The 22,281-nt window shown below is 32.9% G+C and overlaps 1 protein-coding gene across 1 annotated transcript in view; it reads right to left on the reverse strand.

The window, feature by feature from the left end:
- LOC118192736 (cell adhesion molecule Dscam1-like) overlaps positions 1-22,281 on the reverse strand; it is a 329,595-nt gene that overhangs the window by 12,545 nt on the left and 294,769 nt on the right. Inside the window, exons 10-12 of the mRNA XM_085812762.1 lie at positions 19,151-19,382; positions 10,042-10,134; positions 6,044-6,229 (exon numbers count right to left, since the gene is read on the reverse strand). Coding sequence (XP_085668888.1) covers positions 6,044-6,229; positions 10,042-10,134; positions 19,151-19,382 — 511 coding nt within the window. The remainder of the gene's footprint in view (positions 1-6,043; positions 6,230-10,041; positions 10,135-19,150; positions 19,383-22,281) is intronic.

A 22,281-nucleotide genomic window follows, 5' to 3' on the forward strand; every position in this document is an offset into this window, starting at 1 on the left:
TTCTGATAAAAAATCGATATTAATGACGTTATTGCGAAACATAAAATTGAAACAAAAAAACAATATCTTTTTTATGCGCTCTTATCTTTTCTTCATTTCTTTTAACCTTTATTTATTTATTTTTAATATATAGTACTTTGCTTCATAGGTATTTTTTACACCGTTTTCTTTAACTTTGTTTCTCTAATTTTGAGCCTCCTTTATTGCCTTTTTTACTTCAGTTTTTCACAAGCACTTATTGCTCTGATAATGCAGTTTCCCACTTCAAAATTCAATGGAAATAGTTTTTGCATTTAGTGCATTTTTTTCAGAAATTCCTTTTAACAGTTAAATTAATCAGCGCGAAATTTTGAACTTTGTACCATCGAATATAACTAGAATCACTAGTCCAAATGAAGATTGTTTGTAACTTCTAACGGTTTTTTCCACCTCTGTTTATTTGGCTAAAACTTTGAAATAAATTTTCAGACTTTTCAATTTGGCTGATTTTTTTTTTTGAAATTTTTCTCAATACACATTTGTGATGAAAATAAAATATTACAAATGTAATTTTCCAAACTTCGATGTATCTATTTTTTATTTCATATTAAAAGTTTTACCAAAATTCCTTTTTAATGGACAAACTAATCATCGCAATTCATTGATTTTTGCTCCAAGGAAACCCACAAGCGGCCCCTGAACACGGATTGTTCAGGGATCCTGAAAACTGATAGTTCAACCTGGGTTAAATTCCAGGCGAAGGGCTAGCTGCATGTTTGGTTTTGTGATTTTTCGCATGTGCAACGTAGACAAGAATCAGTGTTCCTCAGAAAGTTTTTCAGAATGACATCTCTGTCCTAAAGCAGATAGCCTCAACGTGTTTTACCATATTCAAATAAGCCAAACCGTACCTGTTCCAAGAGGCATAATGAGAAGCAATCTTCAAAATGAATGTCTTTGAGAATTTCGAATGCAATTCTGGCGGTGTTTCAAGCGCATCATGGGCGACTACATCCATTCTTGCAATTCGTTTGTAAAGGGAGGAAAGACTGCCGTTTCAAATAACGTGATTTGTTCTCTCATGCGATTTTTTTTTGGGTGCAGCTTCGGCATGACTCGTAGAAAAAACACGAGCATCACTCGAACCCATTTCTGAGTTCGGCCAAGGCAAAAATGTTGTATACCAGAGACTGCGGATTATCTTACTGGGAAATCGGTCATCGTGCCCGATATAGCGAAGCATGAGTCATGTGAACACGGAAATGATGGATGCAGGAGGGAACGACTAACGGACAGCAGTTATTGCAATCGCTTACTCGCACCTCTCCATGGGAAGCATATTGAGCGCAGGGCATTGATGCAACGCACTCTACACCTGCCACCATATCACAATGAATGCAGACTATAACACAAAATCAGTATCTGCATGAATAATTTCATGTCTCTTATAGTACAATGAAGAGTGCAATACGATAATATAATGGACTGTCCACTTAGCGTCCATTGCTTCGAGTACCTTACTTTAATTTAAACCAAAGACGTTTGTGTTTACAGTGTGCACTGAATGGCGGAAATGGGCATCCGAATGACATGACATTGTGGTTTCTGCCTGCAGTACCAGTGATGGTCGGATCAGTGTTTGGAGACACCGTGGAGAATGGCTGTTGTGTTATGCATCATCATGCTAGCCTTTCACGCGGTGTTATGTTGTGGGATGTTACTGGATTAAACTCCCGCGACCCCTTTTATCGGTACACTTACCAGCCAATGCAATATTTCTGAGTTTTGAAATCTGTTTTTCTTCCTTACTTTCAGAGCTTGCTTGCGACTACTTCCAACAGGACACTGCGTGACCACACATTGCACGCAATGTTCAGGCTATTTCTTAGCTTACCATATTGCATTGTTACCTGGCCTGCCCTTTCTCCAGATCTATCACCCATCGAACATGCCTGGTCAATGACTGGAGAACGGTTAGCCCGGCATGCTGCACCCGCAGGTACAACAGATGAACTTTGGCTACGTGTTGAGACAGCATGGCCTGCCATTCCCCAGCAACACATCCAAAGCTTCTTTCATTCAATGCAGCGGCGTATAGCAACGATTTTTGACCCCAAACGTGGATTCCAACATTCATCACTAATTTTCTTGCCTTCCTCACCTTAAAGAAGGCTGTATTTTAAATCAATTAACACTGATACTATGTGTAATTTCTGAAATCAATTTGACTTTGATATCTCTTGTCCTTCTTCGTGCTGCATTTTGGATGGCCAGCATTAATTTTAGGTTATCTCAGACTTATGGTTTTAAGTGATGATGAGACTAAAATAAAAAATTAATTGAACTGAATATAATCTTTATCCAAATTAAAGGGAGCAATTTTCCTACTTCAAAGACAGGATTTTTTTTCTTATTGCCATTCCGTATTCTATATACTAAAAAGTATAAAATAAAATACATATTTTTAAATTACATGGTACATGTAATTTAAAATGTATTTTTAATATTACATGGAAATATTTTTAAACTACATTGTTTTAATTAAATGAAATGAAAATAATGTAAAATAATTTAGGAATCATAATATTCTTGACTAAAAATAGAACAATGGCCAGCGGTATAGTAAACAAAAGATTTATTTTTTCATCGCTTCAAACTTATGGTTTTAAGTGATGACTAAAAATAAAAATATGACTAAAAGTAAAACGATCATGCTTTCTATACGATTTACATTGGGATATTAACAGATTTTCAAGGACTCATAGAAGTGATGATATAAAAATGTTATGTATAAGAATGATTACATTCAATTCAGATAAATTTCTCTTTGGCTAATTTTTTATTTAAAATCAGCATTGTTTGCTACTCCACGGGTTTAATTTTAGTTGCATATGACCAAAACTTTTATAGTAACTAAATTTTAACTTAACTTCTTAGTACAAATAACTTTACGTGTTAACTCATGTTATTAAAACATGTATAATGTATAGTTTTTTTCCTTATACGTTATTAGGTATGACTGAAGTATCCGCAACTTATTTTTGTTCCTTACGTTCATGGTTTGCTTAAAAAAATGAAGTTTTTAAAAATTAAATGAATTTTACAGCGAACTTCCAAAGAAATATTCTTGAAAAGTGCGCGTTGAACAAATGCTGAATTATTATACTTTCAGTTCCCATCAGCTGACAAATTCTATTTACAAAATGTAAATGTCTTTATGTAGATTCAAAATTTCTTTTTGAAAATCAAATTTTTAGAATCTAATTTTTTAGTATTTGTATACTAATTCTAATTTTTTAGTATTTTTAGTATTTTAGTAGTAGTAATCTAATTTTTTATTTTTTAGTACTAATTTTTTAGTATGTTAAGTCTGGTGGTTTTCATGGCTGCCACAATATTATTATGCAGACGAAATGACTCTGGCAGAAAGGAGCAGTTGAAAGTAAACGGTGGCGTTAGCCAGAATCGTACATTTAGATCTTCAGATAGCTATTAGGATACGTCTATCGTTATACACCAAAAATACTTGAAACAAATGTCGTTTACTTCAGTATAATTGCGCATACTGAGAAAAGTCACCAAAAATTGTAATGCATATACACTTCTCAATTCTGTACTGCCAAAGGATTTCAGAAAAGGTCTGCATTTGACGAATTAGATTACCTGGAAGAATTTGTACTCATAAATGTCTTTCTATCGTAATTAATGATTCATATTTTGACTTCGATTTATCTGTAGGATATTACTTTATTTTTCAAATAGTTACTTTAATTTTGGAACAAGACTTTCCTATACGTTTTAAATTCTCACTTACATTTCCCTGCCAGAATTAGTTTTCAGGATTACGATTTATGCAAATGAGGTAGAAACGAGTAATTAAGCTGAAGTCTGGATCACTTCAGTAGGAGAGCGTGTTCTAACCCCTTTCGATCAAGTTGTTGCTACTAGTTTAAGCTTGCTATTCTACTACCCTCTTAGTAAACGCCTGTGATTTTTAAATAAGGGGCTAACTCCGCTAGTTGATTATGTGCAGCTTCGGTTGAATAATTTTTAGTATGAGATTACTTTATATTTTCTATTTTGAGTTAAAGCCCGAGTGGAGGCTTCTTGTAAGTCCGAGAGGGGCCATCTGTACATTCATTTTGTGTTGGACTAAAAGGGAAATCTAATCCTTCTTTGGACTTGTTACTTACGATACAAGAACTCATAGTCGCTACATAGTTCTAGCTCTCAAGGAACTCTAGTTTAGCTAGGATATTACAAATCCTTTTAACGAACTTGGTTTTTACTTGCTTTTTGTTCACTTTTCCATCAATAGATGGCAACAGAGAACTCAAAATCCTGTCGTTTGACCAGAAGTGCACCTGTGTACATTTGAGCTAGATACGCACCGGAGTTCTTTATCTTATTTCTGTACTCGCAGTTATAGAAAGATGCACGTTTTGGCTTGGAAATTATGTAGCGCAAGTTTCTTCAATATTATACAAATTCTCCTAGTTAAATTTTCTTCTTTTTGGATCTAAAACAGTTAACTAGAGTTGTAAGGCCATGCTGGTAACATTCAGCGTCACCTGAAGAGCTTAAAAAATTATAAATAAAATGCTAAGATACCCTGATACTGCGTCTCAGAAATTAAAAAATGTGATCCTTTACGAATAATGTCTTTAATCATATATAACGTTAACGTTTGATCTTTAAAGAACTTCATTCTTAGTTCATTTACTTTTCTTTTGCAACCAATAAATGAGATAAAGAGTTTCAATTCTTATCATTTTGCAAAAAAGTTCTGGAAGATTCTTTTTATGTTTTTTCTGAGTTTATACATATTTTTGCCTCTTTCTCGAAACAGCAGTTGTAGTACTGTTTGACTTTCCGCACTTATATTCCAACAAATCGTTTTGGTAATTGTTGACAAATAAAACACAATTAACCGAGTATATAATTTCTTGAAGTAACACATGACATTTTGAAAACGTTATGAATATTATAATTTGGTAATAGGCTTTAGTGAAAATAAACAAAGCATTCCAACTAAGTGTTAACATCTTTAAACATATCTGAAGTTTGTCGATGATATACATATATGATATTTGAATTCTAGATTTCTATATTTCGTTTCTTCTGACCAACAAATTTGTTACAGTTTGTAACATAAGTAATGCAAGAACTAGAAACGTATTTATGCCGCTTTTGTAGTTCCTTCCACGTTTCATGCACAACTTGAAGATGATGATATTTTAAATCTGAGAAACATTTTATTTACTTAATAAACTGCATTCCGGCTATTATGTTTCGAACTATCGCTCCTTAAAAGGGGTGCACGTTACAGAAAATGAATTTTAATGTTCAATACATGCTTACATGAAATGCTACAAAATATTTTACATCCTACTGTAAGCATCTGTTTTGCATTCCTGAAAACCTGCGCTGGTCTAATGAATATTTCATAAATTAAAACTGTTCACTAAATATCAGTTTGAAATTTTCATTTAATACAAACTGAGCAAATTAATATTTAAAGAGATACCTACATTTGTGAAATTACTTATACACTAACTGAACAATTGATGTCCATGGCATATGCACTGTAACTTTTGGAAAAAAAAACAAGAAAAACTGAATAGTAACCTGAATAAAGTAGTTATCTGTAAATGAAAAGAGATGATAACAGTAAGACTAATTACTTGAATGTGACTGAAAAGAACATTTGTCTAATGTTCTAAATATATGTGATTTCACTTTATCTACGAGTAAATTATACACAATTTCCTCTTTAAGCACAACTCTAAAAACACATTATTCCGAAAATACATTATGCAATCTTCTGATCTCGTCTAAATTTAACACATGTTTCAATATCAAGAATTAACAACTAATGTTTATTTCTAAAATCTTAGAAGGTACATTGCGCCAATGTCCCTTTTCGCAGAATTGAGATTTTGAGTCATTTAAACTTGTAATGCGATAGCTCACGATCAAATGGTTTTAACTAATTTGCCAACAAGCCACTGAGAATTGCCGAAATATATGCACGAATACGAGATCCGAGAAATCAATACATTACCTCGTTCTGTAGTTGTGAAAGCCAAAGCGGAGGAGAATTCACCTCTACCATGCTCGTTGTAAGCCGCCAACCGAACTTCGTACGTCATGGAATTGTCCAGCCGACTCAGTTGAAAAGAGGATTTGTCTCTCGGAACGTGGATTGGGTTCCATTCTTCATTGTGCCGACGGTATTCTAGGATGTATTCTGAAAAGATAATGCTAATGTTTTAGAAATTGTTTTAAGTATATCATTGGACATAAGAAATCTAAGTTGAGTTACGATATAGAGCAGCAGTCTTCAAATTGTTCAGATAAGGATACTCATTAAAACTATGCTTTTTTTTCTATAATTCCTATCCTATTGTTCAATATATCAAAAAATGAAATCAAAAATGAAAAATTTACTTTATGTCGAAAATGAAAATAAAATCATCCTTTCTAGGGATAGAATTTTCAATTTTTCGAGCCCCAAGAATTTTGAAAGTGATTCGAGCTTAAAATCTTCGAATCCTAACCTAAAAAAATATGGAATGTTTTAACGCGAAAAGTTTGAAATATCAGTTTAATTAACATCTTATAAGGTATTTTCTCCCTTCTTTCGTTCGTGGTGATATAGAAAGCATACCCGATGCAAGTATCACTACATGGTGGCTTGAAGTAACCCATTCTAATTTTCTGGACCCCTTCCAGTGATCGAATGGTTACTGGCTTGTCCCAGTGATCGAGTGGTTTCGAATAGCTGAATACTAGTATTTTAACCCACTTTGGGCTCGAACCTAAACCAAAGGGCTGACTGCATGGTTGATTTTTCGTGAGTAACATGAATAAGAGCCAGTTGTTCTCAGAAAGCACTCCACTAAAGCCCAAGAAAGAAAATGTAGAATAAGAAGAAAGAAGAAAAGAAGGAGAAATTTAAAATAATTCTAAGAATTCTAAGAAATGTAAAATAATTAAAATTATTAATCAGATATGTTTGTTAAATTATATTATGAAGACTAGCATCGAGATTTTAGAGTTTAATTGTGTATTTCTTAAACTAAATTTCGTTTACATCTTTTAAATAAATGTAGGTATATTTTTAAAAACTGTATTCATAAATTTGTTAGTCATTAAACGCAGACCTTATATTTTTGCTTTAATTAAAAATGGGAAATTAAGTAGAAGTTTGTGCCTTTTTTTCTAATAATTATTCTTATAGGAAGGATTCGAGAGGTCTAAGAAACTCTTAAGAGTCGTCACACATCCTGTAACTTCTTTATGATTTTAATTATGAAACACATCTAATTAATAATATTGAAATTATCTGTAACAAAAATGTTATTTGTTTAATACTTTATTCTTAATGTTTATTTAATTATATTAGAAGTTTAGTTCTTTATCCATGTGTAGTGAAAATTCTACCGAATTTTGATTTTGATTTGGGGAACTCCAACAAGGAACCCTAGATTTCCGTGAAAAAAAGTTTGAAGACCTCTGCTTAATAGTTGCTGAAAGGTATCGCAGTTTCACAATCCATAAATATCTTTTTAAAAGGATCAGCTCGTATTTACACATAACATGTGCGAAAAATCATGATTATTTTTAATTTTTCCTTTTTTATTTTTTCGTTGAGATGGAGAACTGGCAAAGAAACTATAGATATCAAATGAAAGAGGAACACGTAATAAGTTATGGATATTTTACGGTGCAAATGAAATAAAAAAAAACAGCTCAAACATGCTATTTCACATTTCTTGAATGGTTCGTCTAAAAAGAAATATGGTTAACCCATACAACTTTACATGCTTCATAAAGGACTCTAGAAATGTAAATGAGGTTTTTGACCAAATGTTGTAGCTACAAATTCCTTTCCTCAAGCTCAATAACGCCTAGAATGTCCTGAGACGACGCTGGTGTGTTCTAAGAGCACATCAAACATGCTATGTGAAATATAAATCCTGAGAATTCGCTCGTCACACTATACGGCAAATAATCTCTTCCTCTAAAGAGTCCTCAAGCAGGTGAGCTTTGTGCAGTCTGATGTTATTATAAAAGAATTAAAATAAAGTTATCATCAACAGCTCTTCGGAGAAGCGTGACATAATGTGCAGGAACCTTATTGATAACCTGCGATGGGCGACCACAGTTCCCGCAGCGAAAGCATTTAGCAGTATGCGGCGGCCTTCCTCATGTCTCTCCCCACAAAGATTCCCCTTATACCAAATGGTTTATTTTCCTTTTTGTTGAAAGGACCATAGTGGCTCATGTGCACTCACCAACAGAAGTTTCGTCAAAAATCACTCTTTGTAGAGAATCTCAGTTTATCATTGGAGAGGGAAGAGTTCCAATACAGCTTACCTAAGAATGATGTGCTTAATTCTGCACACGGTGAGCTGTCTTCTGCAACCAGTTGAGGTGGACATATGTCTCTGATCCTCAGGCGTAAAGGGAATGCTCTGATAGGTCTCTATATAAGTTTTTTAAATGAAGTTTTGTTCCAAACACAGTAGCAAAGGTCTAAAAATATTTCTAGAAGTCACCTTTCTATGGCGGGTTGCAATTAATACCGCATATCGTCCTGCATAGATGTCGTCACTCTTGTATGGCCTCGCCAATGCTTCTTGGTGATCATAATTTGGAATTAGAACCATAATCTGAAAGCTAACATTCGGAATACTCATAACATATCGAGAAAGTGGCCAGGCCTATGGATTTCGATTTTAATTGGTGTGTAAAAGATTGGAAACACTCATTTTAATTGAAATCATTGTAAGAAATATAGCTATATAGACGATTCCACAGGTTTAGGAACCCCTTTCACGTTTTCTTAAAAACCATATCATTAAAAAGGTAAGAAGTCTTCCACTGAAGCACTGAAACCACTGAACCTGAAACTTAACAACCACTGAAAGCTTATAACCATTTTATACTTTCCCAAATTATATACGACATCAGTTTTACAACTAATTTTATTGGTGGTTACGTTATATAAAAATGCATCTATAATGCGTTTATAACTTTAATTTTGGCTTAGATAGCCATAATTAATTAGCATTAAGTCCAGAATAAAGGGAATTTATTTCATTTTTGCGTAATTTAAATTCCAATAACTTTTTCAACAGTTAGAAAATAGTTTTCAAAATTCGAAAGAGGAGAACAATTCAAGTTCATATTCATAAGTTTATTATTATTTTAATACTTCTACAAACACCGAATTCAGTGGATTTTATATCACTTAATTTTCTTTTTATCAGAAGCATCATATACGATGAAATTAATTAAGTACAATACGATGAAATTAATTAAGTAGCTAAAATATATATAATATTACACAGAAGTCCATATTATGCTTGAATCTTAAGAAATATGTGAATTAAATAAAACGTTTTAGCATGTTTAAATATCACATTCAATATTTAAAAAAATCATCGAGTGAATTTATGATCTGAGTGTTCTTTACATTAGACAGACACACGCTTTGAATAAAACACAGTATAATAACGTAATAAATCGGACTAGAAGAGCTGCGCTGAATTTTCACCAATATCATTATTTTATATTGATAAAATCTTTGCTTTTAAAGAATGGTTTGATAAAATTTATCTTCCTTTTTCCATTCATATTTATTTAGGCGATTCTGTTTATATACATATATATTTCAGTTAGAAAAAGTCAACAATGTCTTCGAATTTTATACTGCTCGATATATTTGCGAAATCCTGCCTTTTCCCTTTCTCCTTTTAATAGAATTGAAGATTACTTTGAACAGACAGTTATGAGAGGCAGAATACGAAAGCAAATAAAATATTTTAAATAACATTTGAATTCTAAAAGAGCTCTTTGTGAGCTAAAGCCTTGCAAGTGATCCGTCAATCACATGCTTTTAGTATTCAAAACGAATTTACAGCTTCTCTTTCGGAGAATAATATTTTCCACTTGAATAAATATAAGCCGCAGTTCATTCAGTGAATAGAGGGTAAATGTTTGGTAGATGGAAGAGAAGCAGCAAGAATGCAATAATAATAATAATACACTTACGCAAGACTGGAGACATGTCTTCTGATTTCATTTGGACCAAAGCACTGGAGGATGTCACATCGGTGATGACAAAACTCGGAGGATAAGGTGGGTCTGCAAAAGACAGTGATATTAGATTTTATTATCGTTTTAAGCGTAAATAACTCAGTACTTATTAAAGAATTACAGTAAATCCAAATGAAATTACTGTTCCTGTCCATTTGTAGAAGACGGGGAATCTTTTAGCACCTTGTAAATGTTTGTTAAGCCCGTCTACATAACTATAATTATTACGGCATTTTGAATTTTTTAAAACTAATTGCAGCTTATTATTAATCTTGTTAATCCTTCTGATCTGAACATAATCCATATCAAATTCATACATTATTCATGGCCAGTGTGAAGGGACCGTTGGCCACGGTTTTAGACACTTTATTAGTTAGGCATTTAGGCATTTTCCCAACTTCCAGCGTTCACCTGTCATCAGCTTTTTGATGTAACTTTCAACCGAAAGATATCTCAAGTGCCTTCATGATACAAAAATCAGAAATAATAATAAGCAACTATCATTTCTCCCATCCAATGATATGGCAAGCGGAACTTCTAAACATCATGCCAATTAGGGTAGCAATTAAGGCATAACGAGTATTTTAACACCTAATAATTTTAATGGACGGTAATCACATAAAAGTTTAGTATTTCCTCCCCCTCCCTTTTATCAGAATCTTCTGCACCTGCAATAAGTTTATTCCATAAAATTTCTCATAAAAAGTATTAACAAAAGCATGTAGTTCAGATAAAAGTCGAGATATAAGCGAAAACTATACTGATGGACCTTGTCGACGTTGATGATATTTAGCTAGCCCTCACCAATTTAGCAACATTTTGTAAGATTCCAGAACAGCATTTATGATCATATAGTAAGCAGTTTAGATGGAACCGAAGTTTTAAAACAGAATGTATATTCGGAAACGACTCGTTGAAATGGTAGACAGCTCTGTCGGAAATCAGTATATGAAAGCGAACCGTTGGTATAAATTGTCATTCACCGTGTGGAGTTCGAGTAGAATATTTTGCTACGTAAATATTAAGCTTACTGCCATGCATTTTATATACTGAAAGGAGGACGATAACAGATTATTGCTCGTAGGATATATAGAGAATGACTCCCGAGTAAACAGTTGTCGAATTGCCAACTTTCGAGCTTATTAACCAGGAGACTGTGAGAGAGTGAATCGTTTCTTACTTGCGGGCGTGATGTGAGCACGAAAGTATATCGGAGAAATTTCGCAATAGAACAAGCTGTGAAATATATATATGGAGGATAATCTTGGTACAAGCACGAAAGGTATTGGACTTACGTTAAGTGTGAGCGAATTAACCATTTGTACGGCTTTAAATGGGAAAGAAATGCACAAATATTATTTACAGAGATTATAAACATTGAAAACAATCACATTTGCTCATTCAAGTATATTTAATACCCAAAAATTCTCACCTTTCTGCCCACGGTAATTCACATGGCTACAAAGAAATTATTAAATCAGAAATATGTTTCAAGTGGGTCTCTTATTATTTGGGCTGCCATAGTATACAACTACTTAGTAGGGCGTACATTTAGTTGCTTGAGAAATTGCACATGCGAAATATTTCTGGATATCTTGTAGGAACTTTTTCTCAATGCTTCTCTAGCTGTTCGCACATGAATGTGATTCCAGCGTCATGAGATGTTGGTTCATTTCAGCAGTAATGTCAGAATTGCCTGGACAGACCCTACTGTATCGGAGGGACAGGATATGTTGCTTGGTCACCATGATCACCAAATTTAATATGCATAGATTTCTTCTTCTGGTAGAATAATAAGTGCAATCCCGTTGAGACAGTTGAAGACATCGCGGCAAAACTATCAGTTACTGCTAGAAATGTGCGTGAAAATGCCAGATAACTTTGCTTATGCATACCAATCGATGTTCAATCCATGTGAATCTTAGAGATCGAATTTTCTAGCATCTATTATAAAAATATAAATCATTAAAGTGTTTGTGTCTTTTGATTTGGTTTTTCTCACTTATCTATTGTTACTTGCTAATACCTACACGTGTCATTTCCGCAATCACATTCCATTACAATATCTTCAAATTTCGGTTTTTTACGGTAATTTTACATATTTGTCAGGTATTTTAGAATCATCGTGTAGACATAATTAAACTAATTATCCAATTAAAATAACAAAAGCTTGCCAGAGAAGCAATTAACAAGTTAAATAAATGTTACTTAAATATGAGAAAGAAATAGAAATAAGAATTAGATATATATAATAATTTATTCCGGTTACATCAGAATTTATTTCCTTTTTATTAAGAGTGTACTGGCCAATTTTCATTTCTATTTGTAGTAATATTTTAATCGCAGTATTTGATTGCTTCCTGTAACATAAGGGTTCTAAATTCATAGTTAATTCATAGTAAATTCATAGGAGTAAAATTCATAGTTTCAGGGATGATAATGCGATCAGTCTTTCGTTTAGCTGTTAAATATTTAGTTTTAGTTTATGAATATATAAAAAATTGTTTTATTCAAATTCTGGTATTTATCAACATTTTCTATACTTTGTTTCTATACTTATAAAACATGTTTAAAAATAATCGAATTCAAAATAAATGTGTACATGTAATTTTTGAGTCTCCTAAAGGAAGGGGAACGGTCCTCTAAAAATGGTGAAATGATTGCATGGGGCAAAATAGGTTGAGAACCACTGCTCTAGCATTTTTAGATATCTTACATATAATCCCCAAAGACCCTGAAAACTAATCATCCAATTTCGCTTTTTTTATGCCATTTATAAATAAAGCCTCTATGTAAGGGATAGCTTTCCTGATTTCTTTATTTCACATAATGCGGCTTGCATTAGGTTACAGTTTCAGTATATCATTCATTTTGCATCGATTGTCCATACTCAGATACGCTTAAGGACATTCGAATCTCCCTATTTTGGATGGAAATCCCCTTTTCAGAAATGCATTGGAAGACATAATAACCTTCCGAATGGAAATGTAGTGTGGTGGAATGTCTACGAATATTGACATTCGGTACCATTCTGCGCCTGGTTAAAGAAGTAGGAGTTACACATTCATATCGCAAAAAATTTTGCTATGCACAGATAAGAAATTCATTTTGAGAATGATTAAAGGGTTTGTTAGACATATCTTAAGTTAGTATCCAACTAAACGTGTTACATATATTTTATGCATGTGATTAAGTATAAAGATAGCTCAGTTCTATTTAACGCTTAATTCTCGTAGTATTTCGAAATAACAAATTTAAAATAAAATTCAGGTTAATAAAAGCGGAAAAGTGTATAAGGTCATCCATGTAAATTTGCTATAACAATATTTTTCAATTACAGCTTGCTACATTCAAATGAATATGTATCTTAATCACCCTTTTCTGCAATCATAGCAAAACGTTTCAAACGCTTACTAGACATTAATGTACAGTAGGCGTCGGTTTAACGTTCGTTGTCTACGAAAATTAAACGATGTGAAAAAATAATCCCTCTACTTAGGAAAAGAATTTCACAAATTTAATAGAAATATAAATATTTACTTTCATTGCATTTTAACTAAAAACGTCTTAGTGGTTCAAACGTTCGTTTATGAACTATTTCTACTCTTTCTGGAAATTATTTCATTGATGCTATACACCTGATCTTAATACTCGGAGGGTGTTTCTTACATGAGTATTTATGGGGAGTTCAATAATTTCATTCTTATGTTCTTTTCGGCTGTCAACCGTTTTACAAAGGAGACTTTCAGTCGTCGAAAATTACGTTTATCAGACTAAACTTTTAAATCAACTATGGATGAAATGGAAAGATAATTATTTGATGCAATTGAAATCCATCACCAGGAATGGATCTTAAAAGGGGAGATGTAGGTTTGTTTGCAGGGGCAGCTAAATCGAAATTTCTCTGGCCACTTTGTATTGTCGAAGAGATTTTTACTGGTTGTGACGGACACGTACATTCCTATGTTCTTCGAACTGACAAGGGGCGATGTAAACGACCAATCCAGTTAATTTATCCGCTTGAAATAACACATTTCTCCTTTAATATTGTCTTATACATAACAAATGTCATTAAGTACAGTGTATGCTCATTTGTATTATGATATTTGTATTTGTGTTATATATATTAATTTGAGTTGTATTTGATCTCTTGTTAATATTTAATGCACTCTTAACAAAGTGCAGGTGGTTGTGTTTAAAATTTTTGTATTTGTGCTGCGATTCGCACTAGCATGCTCTATAAGACTATATACGTAGTCGCAAAGCGGTATATAAAATATTTTTGCGTCCCATGGTTATTATTGAAAATAAAAAAAAAGTGGTTGCTCTGAAGATTTGAAGTTGTGTTTTAATTGTTTATTCGGACAACATTTTTTAAATATGTTCTTCAAAATTTTATTACATGACCACTCTCAAATCAGAGTTATTCAAAATCTGCGCCAAATGAAACAAAATGCTTTATTGCCTAATTTTATATGGTTGATTAAAATAAGAACCAAGTAGTGTTGGTGACTTAAGCCCTTACTTGACGACATTTTTCAATCACTTGAAAATTTTAAAAATTTATTTTGAACTTATTTGAAGAATTTATTTCCGCTTGAAAAGTTCATTCTACAATATTATTAAATTATTAACCGCATTATTGATCAAAGTAAGCGAAGTATTTTCTATGTTTTCGCATAAAAACGGGCAGGTATTCCGTAGTTCGATAACAGTGTCTGGATGGTAACATTAATCGCGATAATATTGAGAGGGGTTTTCTAGTATAGCAGTTCTACCTCGTAAGATTGTTATTTAAATTAATAATTTATTTGTAATTTCAGCCTTTACTGTAAATTCTCTTTTCCATTTTCTAACCTTAATGTATGGGAGTTCACTAGTATTTCAACTGAGTTTTTTTTCACTAAACTAAACTAAACTAAACCGTGAGTTGTGGTTGATATTGTTAGCACAAGAAAGTGAATGTATAATCAAATTTCTGTTTAACAAAAAAGGTTACTAAAACCTTTTCATGACTTCAAATCTAGCAATAACACGATAGCTGACATCTGATAGTAACTGATAGTGGTTACTTCAAATCTAGTGATAATTCTCTTCACGTCTGATGGGGTTATTAGTTCAAGATCAAGTAAAACATCATAAATTTATCAGTAATTTAGCAAAAAATTAATAAAAGTTCCCGGGTGTAACTTTTAAAACACCATCGTAAACACGGGAGCTTTTATGATTTAGGTAGACTTTATATAGGCTGTTACTTCTACCGTTTTATGTTTTGTAGTTAGCTATTGTGGAATGGTATGACGAATAGTGAATGCTAAATGATTAGCTAAAACCGGAAATATGGGTTCGGTTCCTGTGTAAGATTTGGCTGTATGTATGTTGCTTTTAACTTTAGTTGGGGATGCAATAGAGGCTGTCTGCTTAGCTAAGCTTTTAGCAATGTTTTTGTTGATGAGAAAGTAAGAAACCAGCAAGTGTTTAGCCGTCAGATAAAAAAAAATCAGCTGGCTGAGAATCAAATAGACCTGAAATGGAATGAAATGGATCTGAAAATTTTTGCGCAAATATACAGATAATGAAAAGTCGAATGCTTTCTTTTTAAACCCATTATTATTGACAAACAACAAAAAGGATTGTATTTAATAAAAAACGTAAGTTAGATGAATTCTGATACGCTAAAATTTCGCTAACCACAGTTAATTCGGGAACGGAGAGTTTAGATGCAAACATCTAATGAAAGTATAATTTTCTTGTAAATAGAAAAAAAAAAGAAATCTGGGTGTAAATTGTGGTAATAAGACGAACAATCCTTCAGAATGACTACAAAAAGTCTGAAATAGGCGGTCCATTTTAAAGATCCTCTTTCTAGCTAAAACTAAAGAAAAATATTTCTTCAAGAAAGTATAAAAAGAGGCCATTGCTTCTGTACTAACATCTCGAGAAAAAAGAAATTCAAAATTAGAACCAAATAAAAGAAAAAGAAGGCAGAAAAAGGGAGCAATGTACAGAATAAAAAATAAAAAAGAATAAAATGCAATTAAAGGAAAGGAAAGTCAAAGAAAACTTGCTAAAACAAATTCCAAGAAACGTAGAAAGAAGTAGAAATTTAACATGCTACTATCTAAATATCCGTGAGATTGAGACAGTAATAGGGCAGGTGATAAGCGAAATGATGGAGAGTTACGGTTATAAAATGCGGAATCTACTGTCAATGTAGTCTCAGAGAAAAATTCAGAAAAAATACGGAAAAGGCTTAAGTGGAAAGAGAAATTATTAAAAGAAAATGCTGGCAAGAAACTAGTTGATGAAAGTAAGGAAATTTTTATTAATAAATGTCTCAGTGAAACATCTATCAAAAAGTGGCAATTACAACTTTATCAGGTTCAATGTTCCGTCTTACCTTCTTCGGGAACATGCAAGGACCTGACTCGGAACAGAGAGCTTACTAAAGCTATGTTCAAAACTGTGGGAAGTAGACAGGATACACAAGAAGGGTATACAAAACCCTTTATTTTTCTCTATTTACAATAACTTCCGTACTTCGGAATACACAGACCCGCTACTTGGAGTCTAACGTAAAAATATAAAAAATAGAACTAAACTCTAATTTAACTTTAAAATAATAAACGTGGAAGATTGGCCTTATATTAACAGGAAGCCGTATGTAGTACAGAGAACTGTGAACACTACAATACGTTTAAAATTTATCAAGAGGATTAAAACCTCTGGCCTGGAAGGCAACCAGCAACTGCGTAAAACTTCTAAGGTAAGCGGCCTGCTTCGACTCACTGCTTCCTCTCTCTCGCTTGGCAAAAAGCCACAACTTAAATACTTGGCGTTCGCCAGACAAACTTTGCATAAAAACGTTAACGCTTATAATTCTGGCCGGAAGTAGAAAATAAGAAGTGATAGTAAAGATTTAAAATAAAATAAACGTTAGTAAAACTTACGATCCTTACAACTTAACTGTAAATCTTACTAAATTTTTTAATCGTAAGGTTACTCTGAATTTGTCTTGTCTCTTAAAGGATAAAACACATACGTCTTTTTAAAATATGTTGATAATAAATGTGCGTTGATAAATGTAGCTGCAGCAGCTTTCTTAGCGCTTGCACGAGACTCATGTTTTTAATGAAGTTGAAATATTATCTGCATGTCTCGAAGAGTATCCAAACTAATTAAATCACTAATGCTCGGTTTATATGAAAATTGTTGATATCAATTACCACTCAGGAAACTGATTGATAATATCTTATTAATTACTTAGCTTGCTAATGACAGTTATCGTCATGAATGAATCTAATCTGATGTCATTATTATGAAGTTTTCAGTAACAGTTATGTGAAATGTTTACCACGTGATTCAAGTGGCATCTACATAAGTGTGCATTTAGAATATACAGAGTTGTTAGTTTTATTATAGTTTTTGAGAAGTACGCTTAGTATATTGTGTGCCTAATGATTATCATGAAAATGTTTATACATTTTTGAATGCAAAATATTGAAACCTAAAGGATATTTAAATTTGTATTTCTAATTAGCTTACACACTAACTAAGTAATATAAAATTACAAAATGCACCTAATTATACGTAAATATCGTCACTTTCACTCTGAAATGATCAATACTAGATTTGATCAACTTTTTAATATCTAATTTAAAAGCATTATCCATATGTAATTAGTCTGTATTTGATAATTTCTGTGCTAGGTTAAAGCAATAGTTAATCTGTGAAGAAAACTTATTAAAGAGATCATGTAAATAAAGTTGGGATTTCTGTTTATGAAAGCAAAATTATCATTTTCTGTATTAGTTAGTACTTTTAATTACTAACTCTAAATGATGCAACAACACTTATTTCTATACCAGATTCAATCTCATATTTTGCACAACTGCACATATTAACACTATAAGGTATTTCTCCCACTTCCCTAGCGTTCTTCGTGGTGTAACGGTAGCACGCTGGGCCGGTATTCCAGAGGTCCGTGGTTCGATTCCTGGCGAAGGCGTTTGCTAATTTTTCATTTCGCTTGCTTTAAAAAAAAAAAAAAAAAAAAAAAAAAAAAACCTAATGTCTCTACAAGTAGCGCCCAAACTAAAAAGAGTTGTGGATGATGATTCTCCGCACCCAGGATTTGGCGACTAGGTCCCCTAAAACCCCAGTCGCCCTTTAAATTGGGGAGTATATAAGGTATTTCTCCCACTTCCCTAGCGTTCTTCGTGGTGTAACGGTAGCACGCTGGGCCGGTATTCCAGAGGTCCGTGGTTCGATTCCTGGCGGCGAAGGCGTTTGCTAATTTTTCATTTTGCTTGCTTCAAAAAAAAAAAAAAAAAAAAAAAAAAAACCTAATGTCTCTACAAGTAGCGCCCAAACTAAAAAGAGTTGTGGATGATGATTCTCCGCACCCAGGATTTGGCGACTAGGTCCCCTAAAACCCCAATCGCCCTTTAAAATGGGGAGTATATAAGGTATTTCTCCCACTTCCCTAGCGTTCTTCGTGGTGTAACGGTAGCACGCTGGGCCGGTATTCCAGAGGTCCGTGGTTCGATTCCTGGCGGCGAAGGCGTTTGCTAATTTTTCATTTCGCTTGCTTCCAAAAAAAAAAAAAAAAAAAAAAAACCCTAATGTCTCTACAAGTAGCGCCCAAACTAAAAAGAGTTGTGGATGATGATTCTCCGCACCCAGGATTTGGCGACTAGGTCCCCTAAAACCCCAGTCGCCCTTTAAAATGGGGAGTATATAAGGTATTTCTCCCACTTCCCTAGCGTTCTTCGTGGTGTAACGGTAGCACGCTGGGCCAGTATTCCAGAGGTCCGTGGTTCGATTCCCGGCGAAGGCGTTTGCTAATTTTTCATCTCTCTGGCTTCCAATAAAACCTAATGTCTCTACAGCCCAGATGTACATTAATACCCATATATGCAGTTAGCTTTGTAAAATCAGTTTCATATGTGACTGAAAGATGCAAATTACCAAAATAGAACATTTTTATCATTTGAATTGTTTTTGTTAAATAAGTCGCTGTAAAGTCAATTTCTGTTTATTGCTCGAAAGTTATCAAGCTTACCACTTTCTCTCGTCTTCACTTCAACAGGTTGCGACTCTGGGCCAGATCCTATTCCATTGTAAGCTTTCACCACAATGCTGTAGGATGTTGATTTCTGGAGGCCTTTAATGCGAAAACGACGTCCAGTTGGATCCGTTGTCGTGTGGTACACGTACGCCAAGGGGGAAGAGGTGACTTTGTACCCTAAATAGTATCCTTTCAGTACACCATGCCATGATTCGGATGGAGGAGGCTGTGGAACAAACTGAAATCAATTATCTGATAGCATTAATCTCTTTCCCTGTAAATGAAAGTGCTACTATCGTATGATATGCTTGTGTGCTTAGAAATTTACTTAGAAACGAGAGTTCTAATCCATCAGCATCGCTGTTGGAGGCCAAATACAAATGATATTAATTTGTTTATCGCGAAATAGATAAATAGTTGTTTCGCATCGCAATTGTTACATCAACCTATAAGTGCCATAATAATTTGTGAGCTTCACAACAATCGCTTTATAATACAAAATTAGCACTAAATAGATTTGTCTTAGGTGACAAACCTACCTTAAGTAATACTAATGCAATTATCGATAAATTTATCCGTATTTGCATTAGCGTTCGTCACCTAAGGCAGAAAATCTACTTAGTGATAGTTTTATGTTATGAAGTGATTATTGTGAAGCTCGCTTTCCATGATAAAGAAAAGTTGTGAATGCCATTGAAATAAATATGACCGTTTCAACTGCAATAAATGTGCAATATTTGAAAAACATTTTTATTTACAATTAATGATTCGCTTTCAAGATCTTAATTAATTAATGCTTAAATTAATTTTTATGATTGTAGAATATATATTTAGTTTAATTAACCAGTTATGTTATGTTAATTAGCTTTTTTTCTGTCTTTCTCGCTTTCCTTTTTTCTGCCAGAAAGTTATTTCGAGTTTGAGCTTATTCAAATGACACAGAAAGAGATAGCATTCAAAGGAAGGTTTTAGATGGTAAAATCAGAGCGTGTTCCAGCTGCTGAAGGCCACGTTTGCTACTTGATTCTTTTGACAGCAGTTTATCTGCATCGTTGCATTATTCTCATCATTAGGTTTGCCACATCGGCATTAGGTTTTTGAGCCTACTTGGGCGTATTTTGTCTGTGTATAGTCTTTTCGTTTAGCTTACGATTAAGTTAATTTTAGTTTCAGTTCCTTACTTTTTGATTTCCACGATAAATGATGGCTGGTTCTGTAAGCACATGACGTGTTTTCTGTTAAATGTTATCTGAGTTAAATAAAAGGGTCCTTTTCACCCTTCACAGTCTACGTGGTAGCTTCCAAGACATAGCTTAAGACATAGCTTTCATAGACATAGCTACTTAAGTAGTAGCTTAAATCTTAGATAGAGTGTCATAATTTATGTTACCAAAGAGAACGAGACACTATAAAATATTGTTTTCCACTTCCGGATGGGTAGTTGAACAACTAGATATCGTACCACACTAGATATAGTCAACTGGATATTGTAAAATCTGAAATGGATAAAAGCTGTATAAAACATAAGTCAATATAAATTTAGATTACGTTGTAAGTTCAGATAAATAAGACATTTATACATGAGTCTTATAGTTAAACTTGAGTATAATTAAAACTATCAAAAACAAAGTCCAACATTAAGAATCAGCTTAAATAAAAATTTAAAAAAAAAAAAAAAATTTGCAGTACTAGTTTCGATAGTTTTTCAGCTACCTTCTTCAGCTGCTGAATGCAAATGAACCAAATAAAGGATGAAGAAAAATAAGATAACGATAGAGATAAGGTACGATTAATTTACAATGGTAAAATATGAATATGGTAATATGAAATTTTAAGGCTCTTTAGCCTTAAAATTTCATATTAAAGAACATGAGGCATATGTTAGGAAAAAGGAAATACAGAGATCCGCTATTGCTCAGCATTGTTGGAATGAAAATCACACTTTCAATTTTTCTGCAGCCAAAATTATTCAGAAAACGTCCCCCATTGGTGAATTAGATTTTTTAGAACCGTTTCACATCCAAAAAAACATTTCTGTTCTAGTTAATGACCCCGATTACAATCCATCTTTATCTTCAGCCTTTAAAGAAATTTTGTTTTAGTTTTCCTTGTTTCATCAATAGATGGCGCTGGTAGCTTAACTTCTGCCCAACTTTTCCTATCTTATTGCTATCTTTATCTTATCTTTCTTGACTCTTTATTTGGTTCAATTGCACTTAGCAGCTGAAGAAGGTAGTTCAAAAACTATCGAAACTAGTACTGCAAAAATTTTTTGAAAACTTAAGCTGATTCTTAATTTTGGACTTTGTTTTTGATTGTTATTCAGCGTGATATTTAAACTATAATTAAACTTTTAACACTACTTTTAATGGGAAATTTAAGTATATCTATTGAATATGAAAGTGGATCATTTTCTTTAAGGTATAGTAATTTAATGACAGTTAAAAGGTGACAGTTTTTGTCGTTTAATTTTTTATTATATTTTCTTAATTTTATTTTTATTTTTCAATTCATTTTCAGTATTTTTGGTTACAACATTCTTTATATAATCAGAAATCCACCAACTTTTGATTTCACAGGATCGTTTTCCTTCCTGGATAAAAAATAGTTTCAGATTCAATAAAAATGTGTAAAGCTTTCCTAAATTGCGATGTTGAATGTTATTAATTTTAAAGTTCAGACTGACACATGCTTATCTTCCATCTACAAAATAAGATCTTTTTAAAAAATAAAAATTCAAAGTATTATAGAAGTTTCTATTCATAAAACATCGCTTTACCAAATGATGAAAGAACATACCCCCCCTCCAAAGTTAATACTTTAATTGCCTGATTAAGCGCCTTTTATATATATATACTTTCTTTTTCAATTTTAACCACGCAAAAGAGATTGGGTTTTACAACTGTTGTTTTCTTTTTTCCTTTTCCATTAAATCAGAAAGTCGAAAAGTTTAAAAAATCTTTATGCTTGCTTTCATAACAGATCGCGGTTTATGCTCACTAATCAAATACGGTTGCAATATTCGATACTTTTAATGACATTTTTTTCTCAATAGATATTTTTAAAATTTAATTTGAGTTTCACTCATTTAAAATAACGCGATGTAAATAAATTTGAAGATGATG

Source organism: Stegodyphus dumicola, chromosome 3 (genome assembly GCF_044657685.1).
Source record: "Stegodyphus dumicola isolate Sdum_Otavi_A_Nest chromosome 3, ASM4465768v1".
NCBI lineage: Eukaryota > Metazoa > Arthropoda > Arachnida > Araneae > Eresidae > Stegodyphus > Stegodyphus dumicola.